General features: G+C 40.0%; 1 protein-coding gene across 1 annotated transcript; it reads right to left on the reverse strand.

Annotated features, from left to right (window-relative positions):
* Positions 1-210: 210 nt before the first annotated feature.
* Positions 211-17,595, reverse strand: LOC308076806 (uncharacterized protein). The gene is made up of 14 exons (XM_080417295.1): positions 17,546-17,595; positions 16,502-16,648; positions 16,132-16,272; positions 14,648-14,749; positions 14,401-14,494; positions 12,100-12,166; positions 11,121-11,260; positions 9,454-9,524; positions 7,543-7,644; positions 7,303-7,405; positions 6,873-6,939; positions 5,165-5,244; positions 4,649-4,778; positions 211-4,445 (listed from the first exon to the last, which is right to left on the reverse strand). Exons 2-14 carry the CDS (start codon positions 16,627-16,629, stop codon positions 3,091-3,093), a joined length of 2,580 nt encoding a protein of 859 aa, XP_080273421.1. The 5' UTR covers positions 16,630-16,648; positions 17,546-17,595; the 3' UTR covers positions 211-3,090.
* Positions 17,596-18,830: the final 1,235 nt, after the last annotated feature.

An 18,830-nucleotide genomic window follows, 5' to 3' on the forward strand; every position in this document is an offset into this window, starting at 1 on the left:
CATTTTCATGATTTTTCAAAAAATAGCAGATCTACAAGCTCATAGCCCAGCACCCTATGAGCTTGTAGATCTGCTATTTTTTTTGAATTGCCAAAGAAATCTAAAAATGACACAGATTCTTTCCCGGTAAGACCTGAGGTCGATTCTACAAATGTCTTCTAAATCCTAACAGTTTTCTGAGAAACGTATGAATAACAATTTAAGTTAAATGTACAACTTAGCTGTACAGTACATTGAGTAAATTGAGTTACTCACCACCGTTCACATTTACACACAGCAAGGGCTGAATAGAAAAGAAGGCAGAGAGTCTTGATAAAGAACAAATATAGGTTTTACTTAAAAATACAGAATAATTGATTACAGGAACTTTTGAAATATCAGCAACAATTTCATTCCTAAATTCTAAAATACTTTGTAGTGTACTCTATAATAATCTATATAGAGGATTCCAGGGGTCCAGGATTAAATATATTGCATCCAGGAGAAACTATTGTCTTAGAATTCTGGTTGACAATAGAAATCCAACAGTCTGTATTCCTTGAGCATCAAAAAGCTGCCCATCTCTGCAAAGTCCAAACTTCCATAATAATCTTAAGTTTATGTTTATTCAGATTTCAGCATGATCACAGATGTTTAAAAAGACAGGTGCCATTAAAAACACTGAATTATTTTGCTGATTACAATATAAAACTTCAAATCTAAAAAATGCAATTGCCTATCTAAAAATCTAGTAACATAAAACAATCTAACATCCACTATCATTTAAAAGTCTGCACATATATGGGATTGGTGATTTCTTGTCTCTCTCAGTTCGGCAATGTAGAGTGTCCAGGTCATCTCCATTCCTTGTTTGGCGACCAGAGATCTCCTTCCTGAGGCAGGGTAGCCAGTTTCTGAAGTTGGACTTAAACAGCTTCCTGGCAAAGTCGAGACACAGTTGAGTGCGCCTCTCTGCTAGGGTGCACAATGTGAGGCTGCGGAGAGCCTCTGTGTATCCCGAGTACCTCCGGCCAAGTATGATTTTGCAAGCCCGTTTCTGAACTCTTTCCAGTCTTTTCGTCTGGTCAGCAGTTAAGGAACTGTGCCAGACTGGGACTGCATACTCCAGCACCGGACGCACATAGCCTGTGTAGATCGAAACCAATTCAGGGTCTTGGACCCCAAATTTCTTCAGGCGACATAGGACGAAAAGCTTTCTATTGGCTGAGGTCAACGTATAGTCCACCTGGCTGTCCCATTTCAAATCAGCTTGAATGGTGACCCCCAGAACCTTTACTGTGTCACAGGCTTCTAGTGTGTTTTGGTCAATGGAAAGTGTTGGGAGGGCCGGTTTTTGTCTCATGAAAGTGACATGTACAACTTTGCATTTTCTTGGATTGAGTTTCATTTTGTGCTCGTTTACCCAGATGTCCAAACCATTCAGGGTCTGTTGGAGGGTGCAAGGTACCTTGGGCCTCCACGATTGGGCCATAGTCATATCATCCACATATTTCCAGTGGTTTGGTCCATCCTGGAGGGCACTGTTAATCAGTGCGAGGAAGACTATAGGCCCTAATACGGTCCCCTGTGCAACTCCACATGTGGGATATTCCCAATCAGACAGATGTCCCTGGTAGCGCACTTTTTGCTGCCGGTCAGTCATGAAGCTGCAAATCCATGGAATCAGACCCGGTCTCACTCCTAGATCAAGGAGACACTGCACTGCCACAGCTTGTAGATCTGCTATTTTTGGCTCAAGTTCGGCTATTTTTGGCAAAGACGTATAGGTGTAGAGGGGGAAAAAAGCAGACCAAGTAAAGTAAAAGTTTGATCTGAAACACAATTTTATACAATATAGAGGGGGTCCCTGCTCCATCTCTCTCTCAGCTAGGGGGTCCTTGGCCTGAAAACGTTGAAGACCCCTGATCTAGAGCCCATGATCATCTTAAAGGTCCTGTGGAGACTTTGGTTAAAAAAAGGTCTCTAGTTAATAAACTTATCACATCCCCATTTGTTGTTGTCAAATTCTCATAGCGTCTTGTAGGATGTCCATAAAAGCATATTCCAGTTTAGAATCCAAAATGTTTTGACTTATGTCTTTCCACTTTCGATTGTTTTAGTGCCCAGGCAAAGAGGACGAGATGAAGCCAATGAAAATAGGAAAGGACATTAGATTTGAACAGTTTTAAACGACTGGATATTCTACAGGTGTTTAATAAGGGCTATGTGTCCACTGTGTATATACTCAAAAGGTCTATTGTACATCGTATGTATCTCCAGACGTCCTGTCAGGATGTAACAGGGAGTACGTGGTACAGATGTCTTCTTATCATGATATATATGCTAGCGGTGAGGAAGCCAGAGGGACATGGACCTCTCTCAGAACAGCTCATGGTATTTGTACCATAACTCCCTCTTTTCCAGTGGACTGTGTTGAAGATATGGTCTGGGTTTAGTGCAAACCAGAGTGAAGAGACCAGGTCTAAACAATAGTGGTTCTGTGAACCTCCCTGTGTCAGGGGGAGCAGGGAGTAAAATGGCTTTTTGCAGGCGTCCTCTTGCTTCTCATGAGAGAACATCTGTATGCGTTGCCCAAACATACAACGCTCAAAGCCCCACTGTGTGTGTATGGGTCTTATCTCTTGTTAAGGCCCATGGGCTCATGTATTTACATTTTGCTGTAGCTATTTCAACAGCAGGTAAAGCAGGAAACCCCTTGACATGGGGCTCCCTACCTACAGTATAAACATACTGCTGGTGATTAGTATGTGTTCACACAGTCCATTTCACATTGTCCATGACCTTCATCAGGTGTCTGAATAAACATAATTCAGACACATGATTCCACTTCATGAGTTAAAACATTTTAAAGGCATTTGTCAAATCTTTGTGTCCTGAGGTCGTAAACATCCTGTGTTTAATCTCTGAAACAGTCAATGTGTGTCCATGCCGTAGCCAGGCACCCTGTTGAAGTGTCCTTGAGCAATTAAGGCATTGCACCTGTCATTGCTCGTTTACTTTGAAGTTGCTCTGGATGATCATGTCATAAAAAAGATAACAGTTAAATGTAATGATCATCAGTGTGTCCAACTCAAGTACATTGGTGCAGTTTTACATCAACCCAAGATGTTTAGAGAGGAATGGGTCGGTTTTACAGAGAAACAATATCATGCTTGAACTTGCAGCAGTTCCTTTGTTCCTCACTGCATCGATGACAAAACGTGCCTTGTCCTGTGTCACTTGCTTGACATTGGCGTTATCATATTCTTCTCTGATTATCACTCCCTTCTGGAAAAGTTTGTCCAGGACACCGTTGAGAACGGGATCTGAAACGCTGCTGATGAAGCTGTTCCGCACGCCAAATAGTCTGTCTTCTGCTGGACGACTCAGTGTGTGCTGAACTTGTTGTTTTCTCAAAGCAGCAGCTGAGAGTTTCACATAACCTTTCCATGCACAGATGGAGGTTTTACTGTTGCTTAAAAGCAGTGTAACATTCTCAAACCTTTCCTCTAAATTCATTACAAATGTTGCATTGTAATTGTGGTAGGACAATGCATCAACCTTAAATTTGGACTTATCTGGTAGAATTATGATGGAATCATCTTGAGTGGAAGTGGAGAGGGTGTATTCTTGCTTTGGGATTAGTTCACACTGAGGCATTTCAATGTAAATCTCCTCTCGTATGCTCCTTCTTTCCTTCAGCATGTCATGCCTTGCAACGTTCCCAGGCAGCAGCAAGACATTCAGGATTGAACTTGGATCATCGTCAATCGGTGGTGTATAAAACAATGACACCAATGCCTGGACAGGACTGGGCCCGAACACCTTCTCTTGTACGTACGAGATGATACCAAATAAAGATAATTCAGTTACATTTATGATAACATGAGTTTCTGTGATCACATGGGGTTTGATCAGCTCAAAGCCATCATCATCCATCACATGGAGAACAGACAAGGACTTGCCTCCACCCATGGAGAGGATCTCACAATGTGGAAAGTGTAACTGACACACAGACCCCTGAGAACCTTTGATGTCAAACAGTGGTCCTGCAGCTCTCTTGCTAATCTGGGATGGAAGCCTTCGGTCCCAGTGGACTGTCCTGTAAGTCACATCTCCCTCTGTCTTCATCTTAAACACCAGGTCGGTCACGTTGCATTGGAACAGTCCTGCTTGGGTGCAGTGGAACCTGTAGCTTTCCTTGTTTTCTACAACAATGATATCAGGTGTAATTCTCTGTGTTTTGTCCAGTAGTGTAACATCATTTACGCTGTAGGACCGCTTGGCTGTGAAACTTGTCTCGTTCTCTAAACATGGAATTTGGCTCAGTGAGGGTAAGCTGTGAAAACGAGGCAGAGAGATGGTTTCTTCTATCCTCAAACCACTGAAGTATGAACTTAGATCAGTTTCATCTTGGAGCTCCAGAGAGGGATGTGGAGAGGACTGTGACTCTGTAACAGGATTATCTGTTCAGGAGAGGAGAGGAGAGAATGGAAGAGGAGAGGAGAGGAGAGGAGGGAGCAGGATACATTGTAAAAAGAGATGAATGAGGAGATAAGAACGAGGGGAAGAAGATGACAATCTTTAACCAAAAACATACTGATGAAAAAAAAAAAAAAAAAAGCAGTCAAATACATAAAACATATAATATCTGTCTGTTGAACCTCACCAACAGAGAGAGGAGTGGAACCCTCATCTTCCTCTTCATCGTCCTCACTCATCGACAAGTATGGAGATGAAGATGACGACGATGTGTCTACGGGCTCATCTTTACACCCATCTCCTGAGGCATCCTCTTTCTTTATCAGAGACAGACAAAGTTGATTAGATGTTAAAATGTCATTGAAATTATTTCCTAAATCAACACACATCCATCCAAAGTTGGATGAAGTAAGGTGAGCAGGGCTCACAAATCTTCTATGTTAGAAGAAAAGCTGACAGGATTAGAGGAATATCCCACAAATATCACCAAGGTCCAAGAGACTTTCAGAAGGTTAGAATTAGAGGTGTAACGATACACATATTTGTAATATATATATATATATATATATATACACACACACACACACACAGAACAAAAACTCTCATGAACTAAAACTAAGATTTAAAAGATAAAAAAAATTGAAGAAAAAGTTAGAACAAATTTAAATAAAAACTAACAAATGAAATGAAAAACTATAATCACCTTGACACCAAGAGGAAGGGGAGGTGTTGTTTTCTTATCCATGGACTTCATCCTCTTCTTACAAAACTGTTTCTGTTTCTCTACAAAAGAACAACAAACATTCATTACACATGATGAGTATAGAGAACGTGAGGTCTGATAGGCAAGGCAGTTTTATTTGTAGAGCACATTTCAACAACAAGGCAATTCAATGTGCTTTACACAGAACATCAAGCAATTATAACATTATAAAATGACATTAGGATGCATAAAACAAAAGAAGTAAACATTTATAGACACAGTTACAGTGCAGAAGAGACAAGAAAAGAGAACATTGCAGAGGCAAACAGAAAGGTCTTTAGTTGTGTTTTAAAATAAGAGTGTCAGCATAACCTACAGTTTTCTGGGAGTTTGTTCCAGATATGTGGAGCATAAAAACTAAATGCTGCTTCAACACGTTTATTTGTGGTTTTAGGGACAGAAAGTAGATCCTTTACTAGATGACCTGAGAGATCTAGATGGATCATGATATATCCTACAAGATCAGAAATGTATTTTGGCCCCTAAAGCAAAGCTTTATAGACCAACAGTAATATTTTGAAATCAATTATTTGACACACAGGGATCCAGTGTAAGGATAGGATCCAGTGTGAATGCGGGAATTAAATTAATGATATCAATCTATAGGCCTATTATAGCTTTTAAAAACCACGAAATCTCACCCTGTGCATGCGTTTGTAGTATTTTAATATTACGTCATTTTACATCAGGCACAAATTAGCCGCCTACTGCACGTTGCTTTGCCGGCAACTGGTCTTTGTACCGTATGCAGCCAGTGTTGCCAGATTTTGCGAGAGATAGGTATAATTAATGCGGTTGGATGGCGGGTAGATAATGAACACGTATGCGGATTTGGGTGACGATAAACCCTATCCACACATCTCTAATGTAGTCTACAGAAGATTAATGCATTGACTTCATTGCAAGTCTTTCTAGATCCTGCCGAGACATAAGTCCTTTAACCTGTGCTAAATTTTTGAGGTGATAGTAGGCTGACTTTATGATTGTGTTAATGTGGCTGTTTAATTTGAGGTCTTGAAGACTCACTAAGACTCACAATTTAGGTGGCACTTAAAAGACCTCATATTCCTTCATTAATCCTGTGAAATGTGTTTAACTTGCATGTAGAAGTGGATTCATGGAAACAGAGTAATTTCTTTCTCTCCCTCTCTCCCTCTCTCTCTCTGAGCGTAAAGCACTTTCGCTTGGTTGGCCCCCCTGCCTATGCTGCCCAAAAATATCTGATCTCCAAGCATACAGCGTGTCACGCAGCAACGCGTTGTATGTTGTTGATCAGATATGTTGGGCAGCAGTATAGCGCTAGTGAGCAAATAAGTGAAACATACCGATGTCTCCGTAAATGAAGCATCTGTGCGCAGCGCGGCTCTTAAAGGCAATCGCACCTGGCACACTGATTGGTTTGATTAATAAAAACCCCAAACCACACCTATGCATAATGTAAGGGGTAAGGCAGGTGTTTTAGGGACAAGGCTGTGGCAGATGATAGGGAAACGGCGGTGGTCACGCCCCAATAGCAAAGCCTTACACCTGGTTGTAGAGGGGAAAGGGAGTGGACCCCAGGGGGACCCCGGTCAACGAAGTATATAGGGCTAAAGTGATTAAGTGTGTATGTGTGTGTGTGTGTGTGTGTCAGAAGCTAAAACCGTACCCCTACTCAGCTGACTCTTCTTCATCATCTCAGAGATCTTCTCACTCACCAGGTGTTCGTATTCCTCCTGTATTTCACACATCAACAGACAACGACAGTCAAACTATAGTGTGTGTGTGTGTGTGTGTGTGTGTGTGTGTGTGTGTGTGTGTGTGTGTGTGTGTGTGTGTGTGTGTGTGTGTGTGTGTGTGTGTGTGTGTGTGTGTATGTATGTATGTATGTGTATATATATGTATGTATGTATGTATGTATATATATATATATATATATATATATATACATATATATATATATATATATATACATATATATATTTTTTCTTTTGTATTTAATTATTTATTTATGTATTTATTTGGGACTACTACATTGTACATGTAGTCATTAGAACATGTAAATACATGTCATGGAGAGAATTAGATTAGATTCTTACCTTGCTGTTAGCAGACTCATACGCCTCCCTCTCTATGTTCTGAGCATCAGTCTGCAGTTCCTTAATGTTCTCAGCTGGGTCTCCTGTTGACATGTCCTCTACACTGCTCACCAACACACAGAAAGAGACATCAGATTCACCTCATCATTCAATAAGTGACAATTGTTCAGCCGGTCTGGGGTCTAGAAGATGGTGAGAACACATTGTATTGGTTCTGCTTTCTGTGTGATGAACACTCACATTTCTTGAACATTGAAGTTACGCAAGTACTGTGGGAAGTCTTTATGCCAAGACTTCCTCATGTCTGCTGCAGAGAGAGGGAGGGCTGTGATGGAGAACAACCTGAGAGAAAGACAATGATAGAAAAGACAGAGACATAGAAAGAGGAGGGAGAAATAATCAGGAACAGATATTATGACATAATATTCTATGAAGTTAGTAGAGAATAAACATGTCATGGGAAGACAAAAATCTAAGATATCTACATAATATATACACATAGCATAAACCAGATGGTACAGTATGTACATGAGGTTAGACATAAAGGTACATAAAGGTGGTAGCACTTTGGTAGGTCCACATAGCAGCAGGTATGTACATGAGGTTAGACATAAGGTAGTATGTACATGAGGTTAGACATAAGGTAGGTCTACATAGCAGTATGTACATGAGGTTAGACATAAGGTAGGTCTACATAGCAGTATGTACATGAGGTTAGACATAAGGTAGGTCTACATAGCAGTATGTACATGAGGTTAGACATAAGGTAGGTCTACATAGCAGTATGTACATGAGGTTAGACATAAGGTAGGTCCACATAGCAGTATGTACATGAGGTTAGACATAAGGTAGGTCTACATAGCAGTATATACATGAGGTTAGACATAAGGTAGGTCCACATAGCAGTATATACATGAGGTTAGACATAAGGTAGGTCCACATAGCAGTATATACATGAGGTTAGACATAAGGTAGGTCCACATAGCAGTATATACATGAGGTTAGACATAAGGTAGGTCCACATAGCAGTATGTACATGAGGTTAACCACATAGTCCACAGAGGGCTGTATCTTTCACAGGTAGAATCCACATGGTAGATCCACGAGGAAAAGTAAAGTCCAAGGCCAGCCTGGTGACAGGCGATGGTCAGGCCTTGTTCAACGGTTCTGATGGTAGCCTGGTGGAAGCTGTTCATGAACCTGGTGGTGTTGCCCTTGATACTACAGTAGACCTCCTTGCCTGGCTGCGGTTATTGTAAGGGTATGAACAGTTTGTGGTGGTGGTTGTCTTTTCTGATGCATTGAGGTTTGACTACACACCTCTTCTTGTAAAGCTTCTGGAGTCAGGGGAGATCACCTCCCATTATGCGCTCGGCCGACCACACCACCTGCTGTAGTTGTTCCGTGCGCACGGGTGGCGCAGTTAACGCTTTCAATGGAGCTGTTGTAGTTCAGCCTGAAGATGTGGGGGCTGTTGTAGTTCAGCCTAGGAACTCAGGCTGAACTACATATCTGGAACAAACTCCCAGAAAACTGTAGGTTATGCTGACACTCTTATTTTAAAACACAACTAAAGACCTTTCTGTTTGCCTCTGCCTTTTATTGAGTTATTTTTCAATGTTCTCTTTTCTTGTCTCTTCTGCACTGTAACTGTGTATTTTGTCCTCCCTCGATGTGTATTCTGATAAAGACATCTCTCCTCAGCCTCCAGAAGTCCACTATCAGCTCCTTGGTCTTGTCGACGCTGAGGGTGAGGCTGTTCTCCTGGCACCAGAGTGCCAGTGAACTGACCTTATTATGTGTGTAGCTCTAGGTCTCTGAGCTTTATGTCAAGTCTTGCTGGGACTATGGTGCTGAATGCCGAGCTGTAGTCCACTAACAACATACGTATTCACACCATTCACACACACATTCATACACCGATGGCGGAGGAAACCATGCCAACCAATTGTAGTGGATTAAAAGTACAATATTTGCCTCTGAGATGTAGTGGAGTAGAAGTAAAAGTACTGAAAATTGGAAATACTCCAGTAAAGTCAAACATAACCTCAAAATTGTACCTAAGTACAGTACTTGAGTAAATATACTTAGTTACTTTACACCACTGTGTATATTGTATAGTGTTTATATTGTTTAGGAGGATTCACATACTTTGTGTGTGAAGGTCCAGGTTCATTAGTGAAGTCAGGAGGTGTTCTTGTAGATGTGGACGCTTGATGAAGCTAGAGAGAACAAGACATTTAAGTAGGCCTTTAATGACGAGATCATATAGAAGCTGAACATCTGGCATGATATTAAAATAAATGAAAACATCCGTGTTTATAAATGGTGGATCTGCTTCGTGTCAGCGTCTAATCACGCTGTCTGGGTTTATTTCTTAATAATGATAATCCATTGATTATCCCACTTTTTATACAGCTACTTAATAAAGAAATGTATACATTGACCCAAACCTAACAACACAAGGATGTCATTGCTTATTACGGTAATGAAAGGTGTGTCCAGTACAACGCGGTCGGCTCAGAAAACAACGGATTGAAAAAGTGTTGATCAAATAGAATCAATATTCTGTTACTGCATTGTCTATTTCTTCCTTCAAATGTTTTCAGAAACATTCTCGAGTGTACTGTTTAGCTGTAAATGACATTGTGTATTTGTTTACATGGCTGCCATGTTGGATACGGCAAAGATAAAGCAACTTAGATTGAATTGAGCAGGTGCGCTGAGTCTTTGATTAGACAGATTGATACCAGCCAATCAGGTGCTCTGAGTCTTTGATTAGACAGATTGATACGAGCCAATCAGGTGCTCTGAGTCTTTGATTAGACAGCGGTCTGTTATAGAGCTCATCGGTCTTTATTCAAAAATAACAGAGCGCTGAATTCAGTGACTGGCCAATCAGAATCAAGCATTCAACCAAGCCACGTAATAATATGTTTTAAAGGTGAATTTAATTCCAGCTGATAACCCTCAACGCACCACTGGGTGCACGTCTACTGTTATGACATACCAAACATATCTATATATCTGTGGCATTTGAATGCATAAAGGTTTTATGAACATAGTCATGAATCCATGATATTATTTCATAACAACCTTTAATACCTTTAATTTATAATTGTAGTAAAACTAACCTGGTTCTTTGGAGCACCAAGTTTACTATATAGTTATAATTATATAACAAACAATACACTAAAATACAAACATTTATCAAAATAAAATAACATAAGAAATAAAATAAACTAGTAGGTTTGTTTTAACACAATGGGTGCCAAAACCGTATATATACGGTTTTGCAAAGGGTGCAAAAAGTTACGCGGAGTGCCAAAACCGTAATGGTATGGTTTTTGTGTCTTTTCGTTTTTTTTTAGTTTTTTTCCACACAGGAGGGGCTAGAGCAGCTCTGGGATCACCCATTGTGATCCTGAGAAGGAAGGGCCTGTCTTCCTGTCTATTTCCTTCTTTAAAACGTCTGTATCTCCGAATCTGTTTCCGGTGGGGAAAACCGGTCATGCGCAATGCGCGATTGCTGCCCATTGTAACTCGCGAGTGAAATGTTATAGTTCCAGGATGTAGCCAGGGTCATCGCGCTCCATGAATGCATGCTTTTTTTTACGTGGATTTGCTCGTCGTGGAGTTTACAGCTTTAAACAGCAAAGCGCAGTCAATGGTAAGATTGCTGGCACCCACGGTATTCTGTTATTAAAAAATGCAGGCACCCAATGTGAATGAATTAAAACTAAACTGAATAAAAAAAAATAAAGTCAATAACAATAACCAAAAATAAAATCTAATGAAAAAAGCATGACTATAATAACCTTGTCACCAGGAGGAAGGGGAGGTGTTGATGTCTGATCCATGGACTTCATCTCCATCTGACCAGACTGTTCCATATCCACTTTCTCCTGGTACAACTCCTCACTGTCATCCCTGTCCATCTGACCAGACTGTTTCATCTCTACAGAAGAACAACAAACAAACATTCATTACACATGATGAGTATAGAAGACATGACGTCTGATACATTGTTTTATGACTGTACATAAATATCACTGTAAACTCAATTAACCATATTCACACAAGACACACAGCGGCCATTTTGTTCTTATATCATACTTGGAGGTGGCCCCTCCCCCTCCAGTATGAAGTAAGAGTTAAATGGACACAGTGTGAACATGTTAGTTTAACCACATCAACCCTAGACTCACTATTCTGGACAGGACTTAATAGATGAACATTCTGTGAAGATGGGTGAACATAATGGTGAAAATAGCTGATGTAAAAGCTCACAACACATCACATTGTGAGCTTGAAGATCAGCTAAGAGATTTGGTGTAGAAGGGGAAAAGGAGGGGACCAAGTACAGACCCCCTCAATAAAGTATAGAGAGAGAGAGTGTGTATGGGTTGGTGGGAGGGTGTGTGTGTGTGTGTCTGTGTGTGTGTGTGTGTGGGAGCAGACGCGTCGCTAGGTCTCTACTAGGTTGGGGGCTTAGCCCCCCAGGCAACGGGCACATGCTGCGCGCGCGTGCATGTTTCCCCCCACGTGCGCAAAGCGCGCACATTTTTTTCCGCGGATTTGGGTACTTTTGCCCCCGTTTTTTGTTACTTTAGTTCGGTTTTAGGGTTAGGGGTAGGGTTAGAGATATATAATAAAAAAATAAAAAATAAAATAAAAAAAACATTATAGCCACCGAAGCCCCCGCGTAACGACGCCCCTGTGTGTCTGTGTGTGTGTGTGTGTGTGTGTGTGTGTGTGTGTGTGTGTGTGTGTGTGTGTGTGTGGCTAGAATCTTACCCCTTCTCTTCTCCCTCTTCTTCTTCAGCTCAGACCACTTCTCATGCATCAGTTCACAGTATTCCTCCTGTATTTCTCACATCAACAGACAATGACAGAGTGAAGCTACATCAAGTGTTAACACACTGTTCCTTAAAGGTTCTATGACATTCATTTTCACTAAAAAAAAAAAAAAACTTGGGGGGGGGGGGGGGGGGGGGTTATGACCTCAATTACACCCAAAAATTCTAAACTTTGAACATTCAGTGGATTTTCTGTGGTCTGGGGTTTTCTGAATAATTGGGCTGAAAAGTAATCTGAGCTTGGCCCTTCGGCAGTGAGGTCACAGCCGATTAATCCCGCCCAATCTCCTCCTCGCCCCTCCCCTCCCCTCCCCTTTCCTTTGGGGGTGGGGCAAAGCAGAGGCGATGATTGACAGGCAAAATCCCTCACCAGCGACACCCGCAGGCAAAGATTTCTTTTTTCATTGCAGTTGAAAAGGCTTTAGAAATGTGAGAGAAAAACACCTGCCATGGATCAATGGAGTGGATTTTTTTGTTAAAACTTTCTATACACGTTTGAAGGACCATGACAAAGACTTTTAATGTTTGGTAAAACTCAACGTCATGAAACCTTTAACCAGAGCTGACAACTCTCACACAATGAGCGTGAGACACACGCAAATGACCCTCTTCACACGCACTCACGCTGCACATCATATTTCTCACACCGTCAAATCACCCCAAGTGTAAAACTGTGTTAAACTGTGTCATGCTGCGCTGCCAAGAGCAGGCAGTTAAAAGGGGGAGGGACCTTTGGATGCATGCGTGTGCAAAAAGAACAGATCTTCAAGCAAAAACGGGGACGTGTTGTTAGCTTGTAGATCTGTTCTACAAGCTAACGAGAGAGAGAGTGAGAGTTCTATTGCTGAGGTGAGTGATTAAAGGGATTTGACCATTTAGAACAATTTGTGCAGTCTGTCTTGACTTTATAGCTATCAGACTTTTATGGAAATCAATGTGAATATTGAATAGGAAACATATGGTGCAAAACGTCAGTCAAGGTTAACCATATGACCAATAGGATAGTAAGAGTCACCATCTCTACACAGGCTGTTACACTGACTCCTACTGTCACTATATTTATTATGACTGTGAATACACTCCAGTCATTCCCACATACAGTATACACATTATACTCTATTTGATACCTAAGTGATACATTCTAGTTAATTGTATGCAATCATAAAGATATATTAATGAGTGGTTATTATTAAAGATAGCTCTTCAATTGCTTCAGTCATCAAATCAATGTCTCTGTTTAGCTTTTTGATGGATGAAATGAAAACATTTACCCATAATGTTCCCATGTTAGTAAAGCTTGTTAAAGTATCAAACTCCCTTAAAATGTATCAGAATAAAGGACATTATATCTGCTCTGTTAAAAAGACCCCCCACCAAAATGATCACACCCACACTATTAATCTCCACCTACCACCAGTTTCTGCCTTAACCCATTAAGACCGGGAACGCATCTGTGTCAATTTAGATTGATTTGGCGGTTTAAAAATAGCAGATCTACAAGCTCATAGCGCACCAAGTGCCGTGCTATATCTGCTATATTTGAATAGCCAAAGAAATAAAAAAAATGACACAGATGCGTTCCCGGTCTCAATGGGTTAAAATTACTTAATTTCATTATTGAGGGTTAGATTTGGAAAATGATAGCACACCCACCCAGTGCAACATACCAGCTGTACCTGGTTGGGGGATTAAAAACTGGTGTGTTGCACTGGGTGCAACATTAACATGAACCCTAGCTTCCCTATACTGGGGAAGACATGCTGTGGAAATAGCAGATCTTCAAGCTCACAATAGTGTGTAGATTTGTAGAGGGACTGTAGAGGGGCCAAGAATAGACCCCTGAGGAACCCCGTTGAGGGTTTATATTATTAATAAAGTTACAATACAATAATTAACCCTTTATACATAGTTGAACGGGGTTCCCCAGGGCTCTGAACTAGGCCCGATGCTTTGTTCTCTCAACACCAAATCTGTTTGCCTAAAATAGCTCATCTAAAAGCAAACAACGGGTTGCATTGTGATGCATTGTAAGCTTGTAGATCAACTATTTTCTGTTCACCTCAGAATAAGGACGCTAGGGTTCATAACCTGGCATCCCTATTTTAGACACATTTTGTTTATTGTTTAGTTTTTTTATGTCACTGAATAATGAACAATTACATCTTACACACTACAGTGTAGCTCATGTATTCATTAGAACATGTAAATAAATGTGATGGAGAGAATATCAGGTTCTTACCTGGCTGTTAGCTGACTCATACATGTTCCTCTCTATGTTCTGAGCATCAGTCACCAGGTTAATGTACTCAGCTGGGTCTCCTGTTGTCGACACACTGCTCACCAACACACAGAGAATGAAAGAGACAGAGTCAGACATCAGATTCAACTCATCATATAATAAGTGATAATAGTTCAGCTGGTCTGGGGTCTAGAAGATGGTGAGAACACATTGTATTGGTTCTGCTTTCTGTGTGATGAACACTCACAGGAAGCGGACATAGTCGTCACAGTCCCCCTGTGTGATGTCTTTATGCCAAGACTTCCTCATGTCTGCTGCAGAGAGTGGGAGGGCTGTGATGGAGTCCAAGCTGAGAGAAAGACAATGATAGAAAAAAACAAAGATATATAGAAAGAGGAGGGAGAAACAATGAGGAACACATTATTATTATTATGATATGAGATAATATTATATGATATATCTATACAGGTGGAAACATGACAGTTTTTTTTCTACATACTGTAAACTAGACCCCCCCCCCGTCCTCCCACACACAAATAATAACAAATAAATAAAACTAAAAATGATTATACACACACCAGTGGTGGAAAGTAACTAAGTACATTTACTTAAGTACTGCACTTAAGTAACATTTTGAGGTATTTGTACTTTACTTGAGTATTTCCAATTTCCAATACTTTTACTTCTACTCCACTATAGACAAATATTGTACTTTTACTCCACAACAATTATTTGAGAACTTTAGTTACTATTACTTTTCACATATAAATTATTATATTATGAAACCTTTATCACTTTAGCCCTATTTTATACCTAGGTTATTTGAAATTAGCCGATCTACAAGGTCACAAAGCGTCCCAAGCTTGTAGATCTGCTATTTTCAAATATTTAGTACTTTTACTTTTGGTACTTTAAGAACATTTTGATGCTGATACTTTTGTACTTTTACTCGAGTAAATTTTGAATTCTGGACTTTTACTTGTCACAAAGTATTTCTATAATGCAGTATTGATACTTTTACTTAAGTAAAACATTTGAGTACTTTTTCCACCACTGACACGCACGCACGCACGCACGCACGCACGCACGCACACACACACACACACACACACACACACACACACACACACACACACACACACACACACACACACACACACACACACACACACACACACACACACACACACACACACACACACACACACACACACACACATGAACCACTTAAAACCCATTATCCGATCTGGGTATACATTAGTGTAAGTGGTTAAACTGATTTATGCTATATTATTACATCATGTAGCTGTTTGTGTCATGCTGTTTGTGTCATTGCATCATGTAACATTTTGAATAAATACTTGTGGTATTGCTACTTAAAACAAACAAATCTGAGTACTTTTTCCACTACAGGTAATAATAGTAGTAATTGTTGTGTAAACATATAAATATTGACAAATAAAATCAATCAACATTTTAAAGATCAAAGGTTTAGTGTACATATCTCTGATCAGCTTTAAACATCTTTTATAAAGACATAAAACCATCATCATCATCATCATCCTCTTCCTATCAACATCAACATCATCATCATCATCTTAAATAATTCAAACATGAATTCATTCATTATGTCTGTCTCTGTTCATAGACATGCAGCTGATAATCAGAGAAATGGTCTCTAAAAGAAACAAACAAACAAACAAAACAAAACCGACATAGAGCCAACGTTACCTTGTGGATAAGATCTTCGTCATTGTGCAGTTTGAGGCTCTGCATCTTAAATCCTCAGCAGTGTTCCTGTTACGACAGTGCCAGGTACCGCAATAGCCTCTACAGTCCCAGTATTCATCATCAGTGGTTGGTTTTTCTGGTCTTTTTGTAACAAGAGTCAAGTTGTTTGTGTATAAATTACATTACTTCATATTTAATAATAATGAAATAATTAAAATGATGATGACACGTGGAAACCGACATATAATCTACAAGCTCATTCAGTTTGATCCAAAACACATGCCGGGGGGGGGGGGTGGGGGGGGGCTCTATAACATCTATAACAGTGTTTACCAGAGACCAGGGTGTATAATATATCTGATTCACATACTGTGTGTGTGAAGGTCCAGGTTCAGGAGGTTTTCCTTTAGACCGGTCACTCTCCATAGACACACAGCTGGATGTTGGAGACTCTGGTCTGTCAGATCCCTCCTCCTCTCTCTCCACACACTGACTCATCTTTAGGTCTTTATTAAACCTGTCAACGTTACAGTCAATGAAATACATCAGGAAACAGGAAATGATGAATACATGTGAACAAGATATGAGTGACATCATGCACATTGACTATTATTTTATACTGGTATGTAGCTACAAACATTGTATAACAGTGTTCTAATATAATCTTCTAGTTATGTCATAGATCATACCCCAAAAAGTCACATAAAGCTGCTTTCCCTATAGCATGGGTTTTCAACAGGGGGTCCGGGACCCCTTAGGGGGTCCTCAGAGTTACTACATATTTGTGTGATAGGAACTTTATTTATTTTTATTTTTTACATTAAGCACATGACCCCAGCATCCCTATTCTGGGGGGAACATTCTGCGAAAATATCAGATAAGCTCATAACGCGTTGTGAGCTTGAAGAGGTTTAGTGTAGAGTAGAAAAAAGAGACAAAGTACAGAGACAAAGGTCAAGTTTACAACAAATATTGAGTGTTTAAGTGGTTAAATGTCTGAAAAAACACATGAACATGAATCCAACATATTAATATAAAAGATAATGTGTAAACAAACAAACAAACAAACAAACAAACAAAACCATTATTGACACAACACTGATGACAGAGCTGTCAACAAGTCTATGAAACTATCTATGAAATCGATGAAGAAGTTTAATCTGCTACACAAGCTACAAACTAGTTGTAATTGTAATGGTTTAATGTCCTGCTCTGACTTCTAAAATACACACACACACACACACACACACACACACACACACACACACACACACACACACAGAGGGAGACAGAGAGACTGAGCGAGAGATAGGCTACAGACAGACAGACAGACAGACAGACACAACATTAACTTTAACAACATAGTATAAGTTATAAAAACATTAAATTAACTTGTAGAACATAAAACTCTCACTCTATATGAACTGATGGAGGACTGTGTTTACTTCCTACTTCTGACAGTTTACTTCCTACTTCCTACTTCTGACAGTGGTGTTGCCAGATTGTGTAACAATAACAAGCAGCCAGGTCTATGAAAACAAACCCAAAAGAAGTGACTAGATCACAATATCACACACGCACGCACGCATGCACGCACGCACGCACGCACGCACACACACACACACACACACACACACACACACACACACACACACACACACACACACACACACACACACACACACAGCACACACAGCACACACACAGCACAATGATTTAATATATCATCTAGATCAGTTTAACCACTTGCACTGTATACACAACCAGCTATTTGAAATTAGCTTATTATTTGAATGTGTCGCAATGCAACACATTGTTTTTGAGCATTGAGCTTGTAGATCTGCTAATTAAAAAAAGAAATCTTGAGAAAAGTATTTGAAATATTTGGAATATGTTTGAAACATTTTAACAACACAGATATTGTATGGGCGTCCCTGGTACAACATATGATCAGATGGGGGTCCCTGGTACAACATAGGATCAGATGGAGGTCCCTGGTACAACATATGATCAGATGGGGGTCCCTGGTACAACATATGATCAGATGGGGGTCCCTGGTACAACATATGATCAGATGGGGGTCCCTGGTACAACATATGTTCTGATGGGGGTCCCTGGTACAACATATGTTCTGATGGGGGTCCCTGGTACAACATATGATCAGATGGGGGTCCCTGGTACAACATATGTTCTGATGGGGGTCCCTGGTACAACATATGTTCTGATGGGGGTCCCTGGTACAACATATGATCAGATGGGGGTCCCTGATACAACATACACACCACTCCCTTCAGACAGAGACAAAGAGACTGAAGCATTAAGCTAGCCAGGTTAGGTCAAAATGGTGGCCATGGGGCCAGATGAACCAAATGCCTTGGGGTAAATTGAACCAATTATCCTAATATTAATCACCAATTCATATTTTTTATTATGTCTTTGCTTCTCAAATTATGCTGTATGACCTTTCATTTGGATGAATACACTCATTTAAGAGAAGTTTTCATTGTATTAACAATTGCAAATATTAAAAGGTTCTGAATAACAAACATTATTTAATTGGTTTTATATTGTTTAAATACAATTAAGAAAATAAATAAGACTATTTGCAAAAGGGAAATGTGTTATTAAATTATTGTTGATACGTGAATACATTATTTGTTCAAGTTTAAACTTGATAATGCAAAATATCATATGGGTAA

This window comes from Gymnoscopelus braueri, assembly GCF_963280865.1.
Source record: "Gymnoscopelus braueri genome assembly, chromosome: 21".
In the NCBI taxonomy this organism is placed as follows: Eukaryota; Metazoa; Chordata; class Actinopteri; order Myctophiformes; family Myctophidae; genus Gymnoscopelus; species Gymnoscopelus braueri.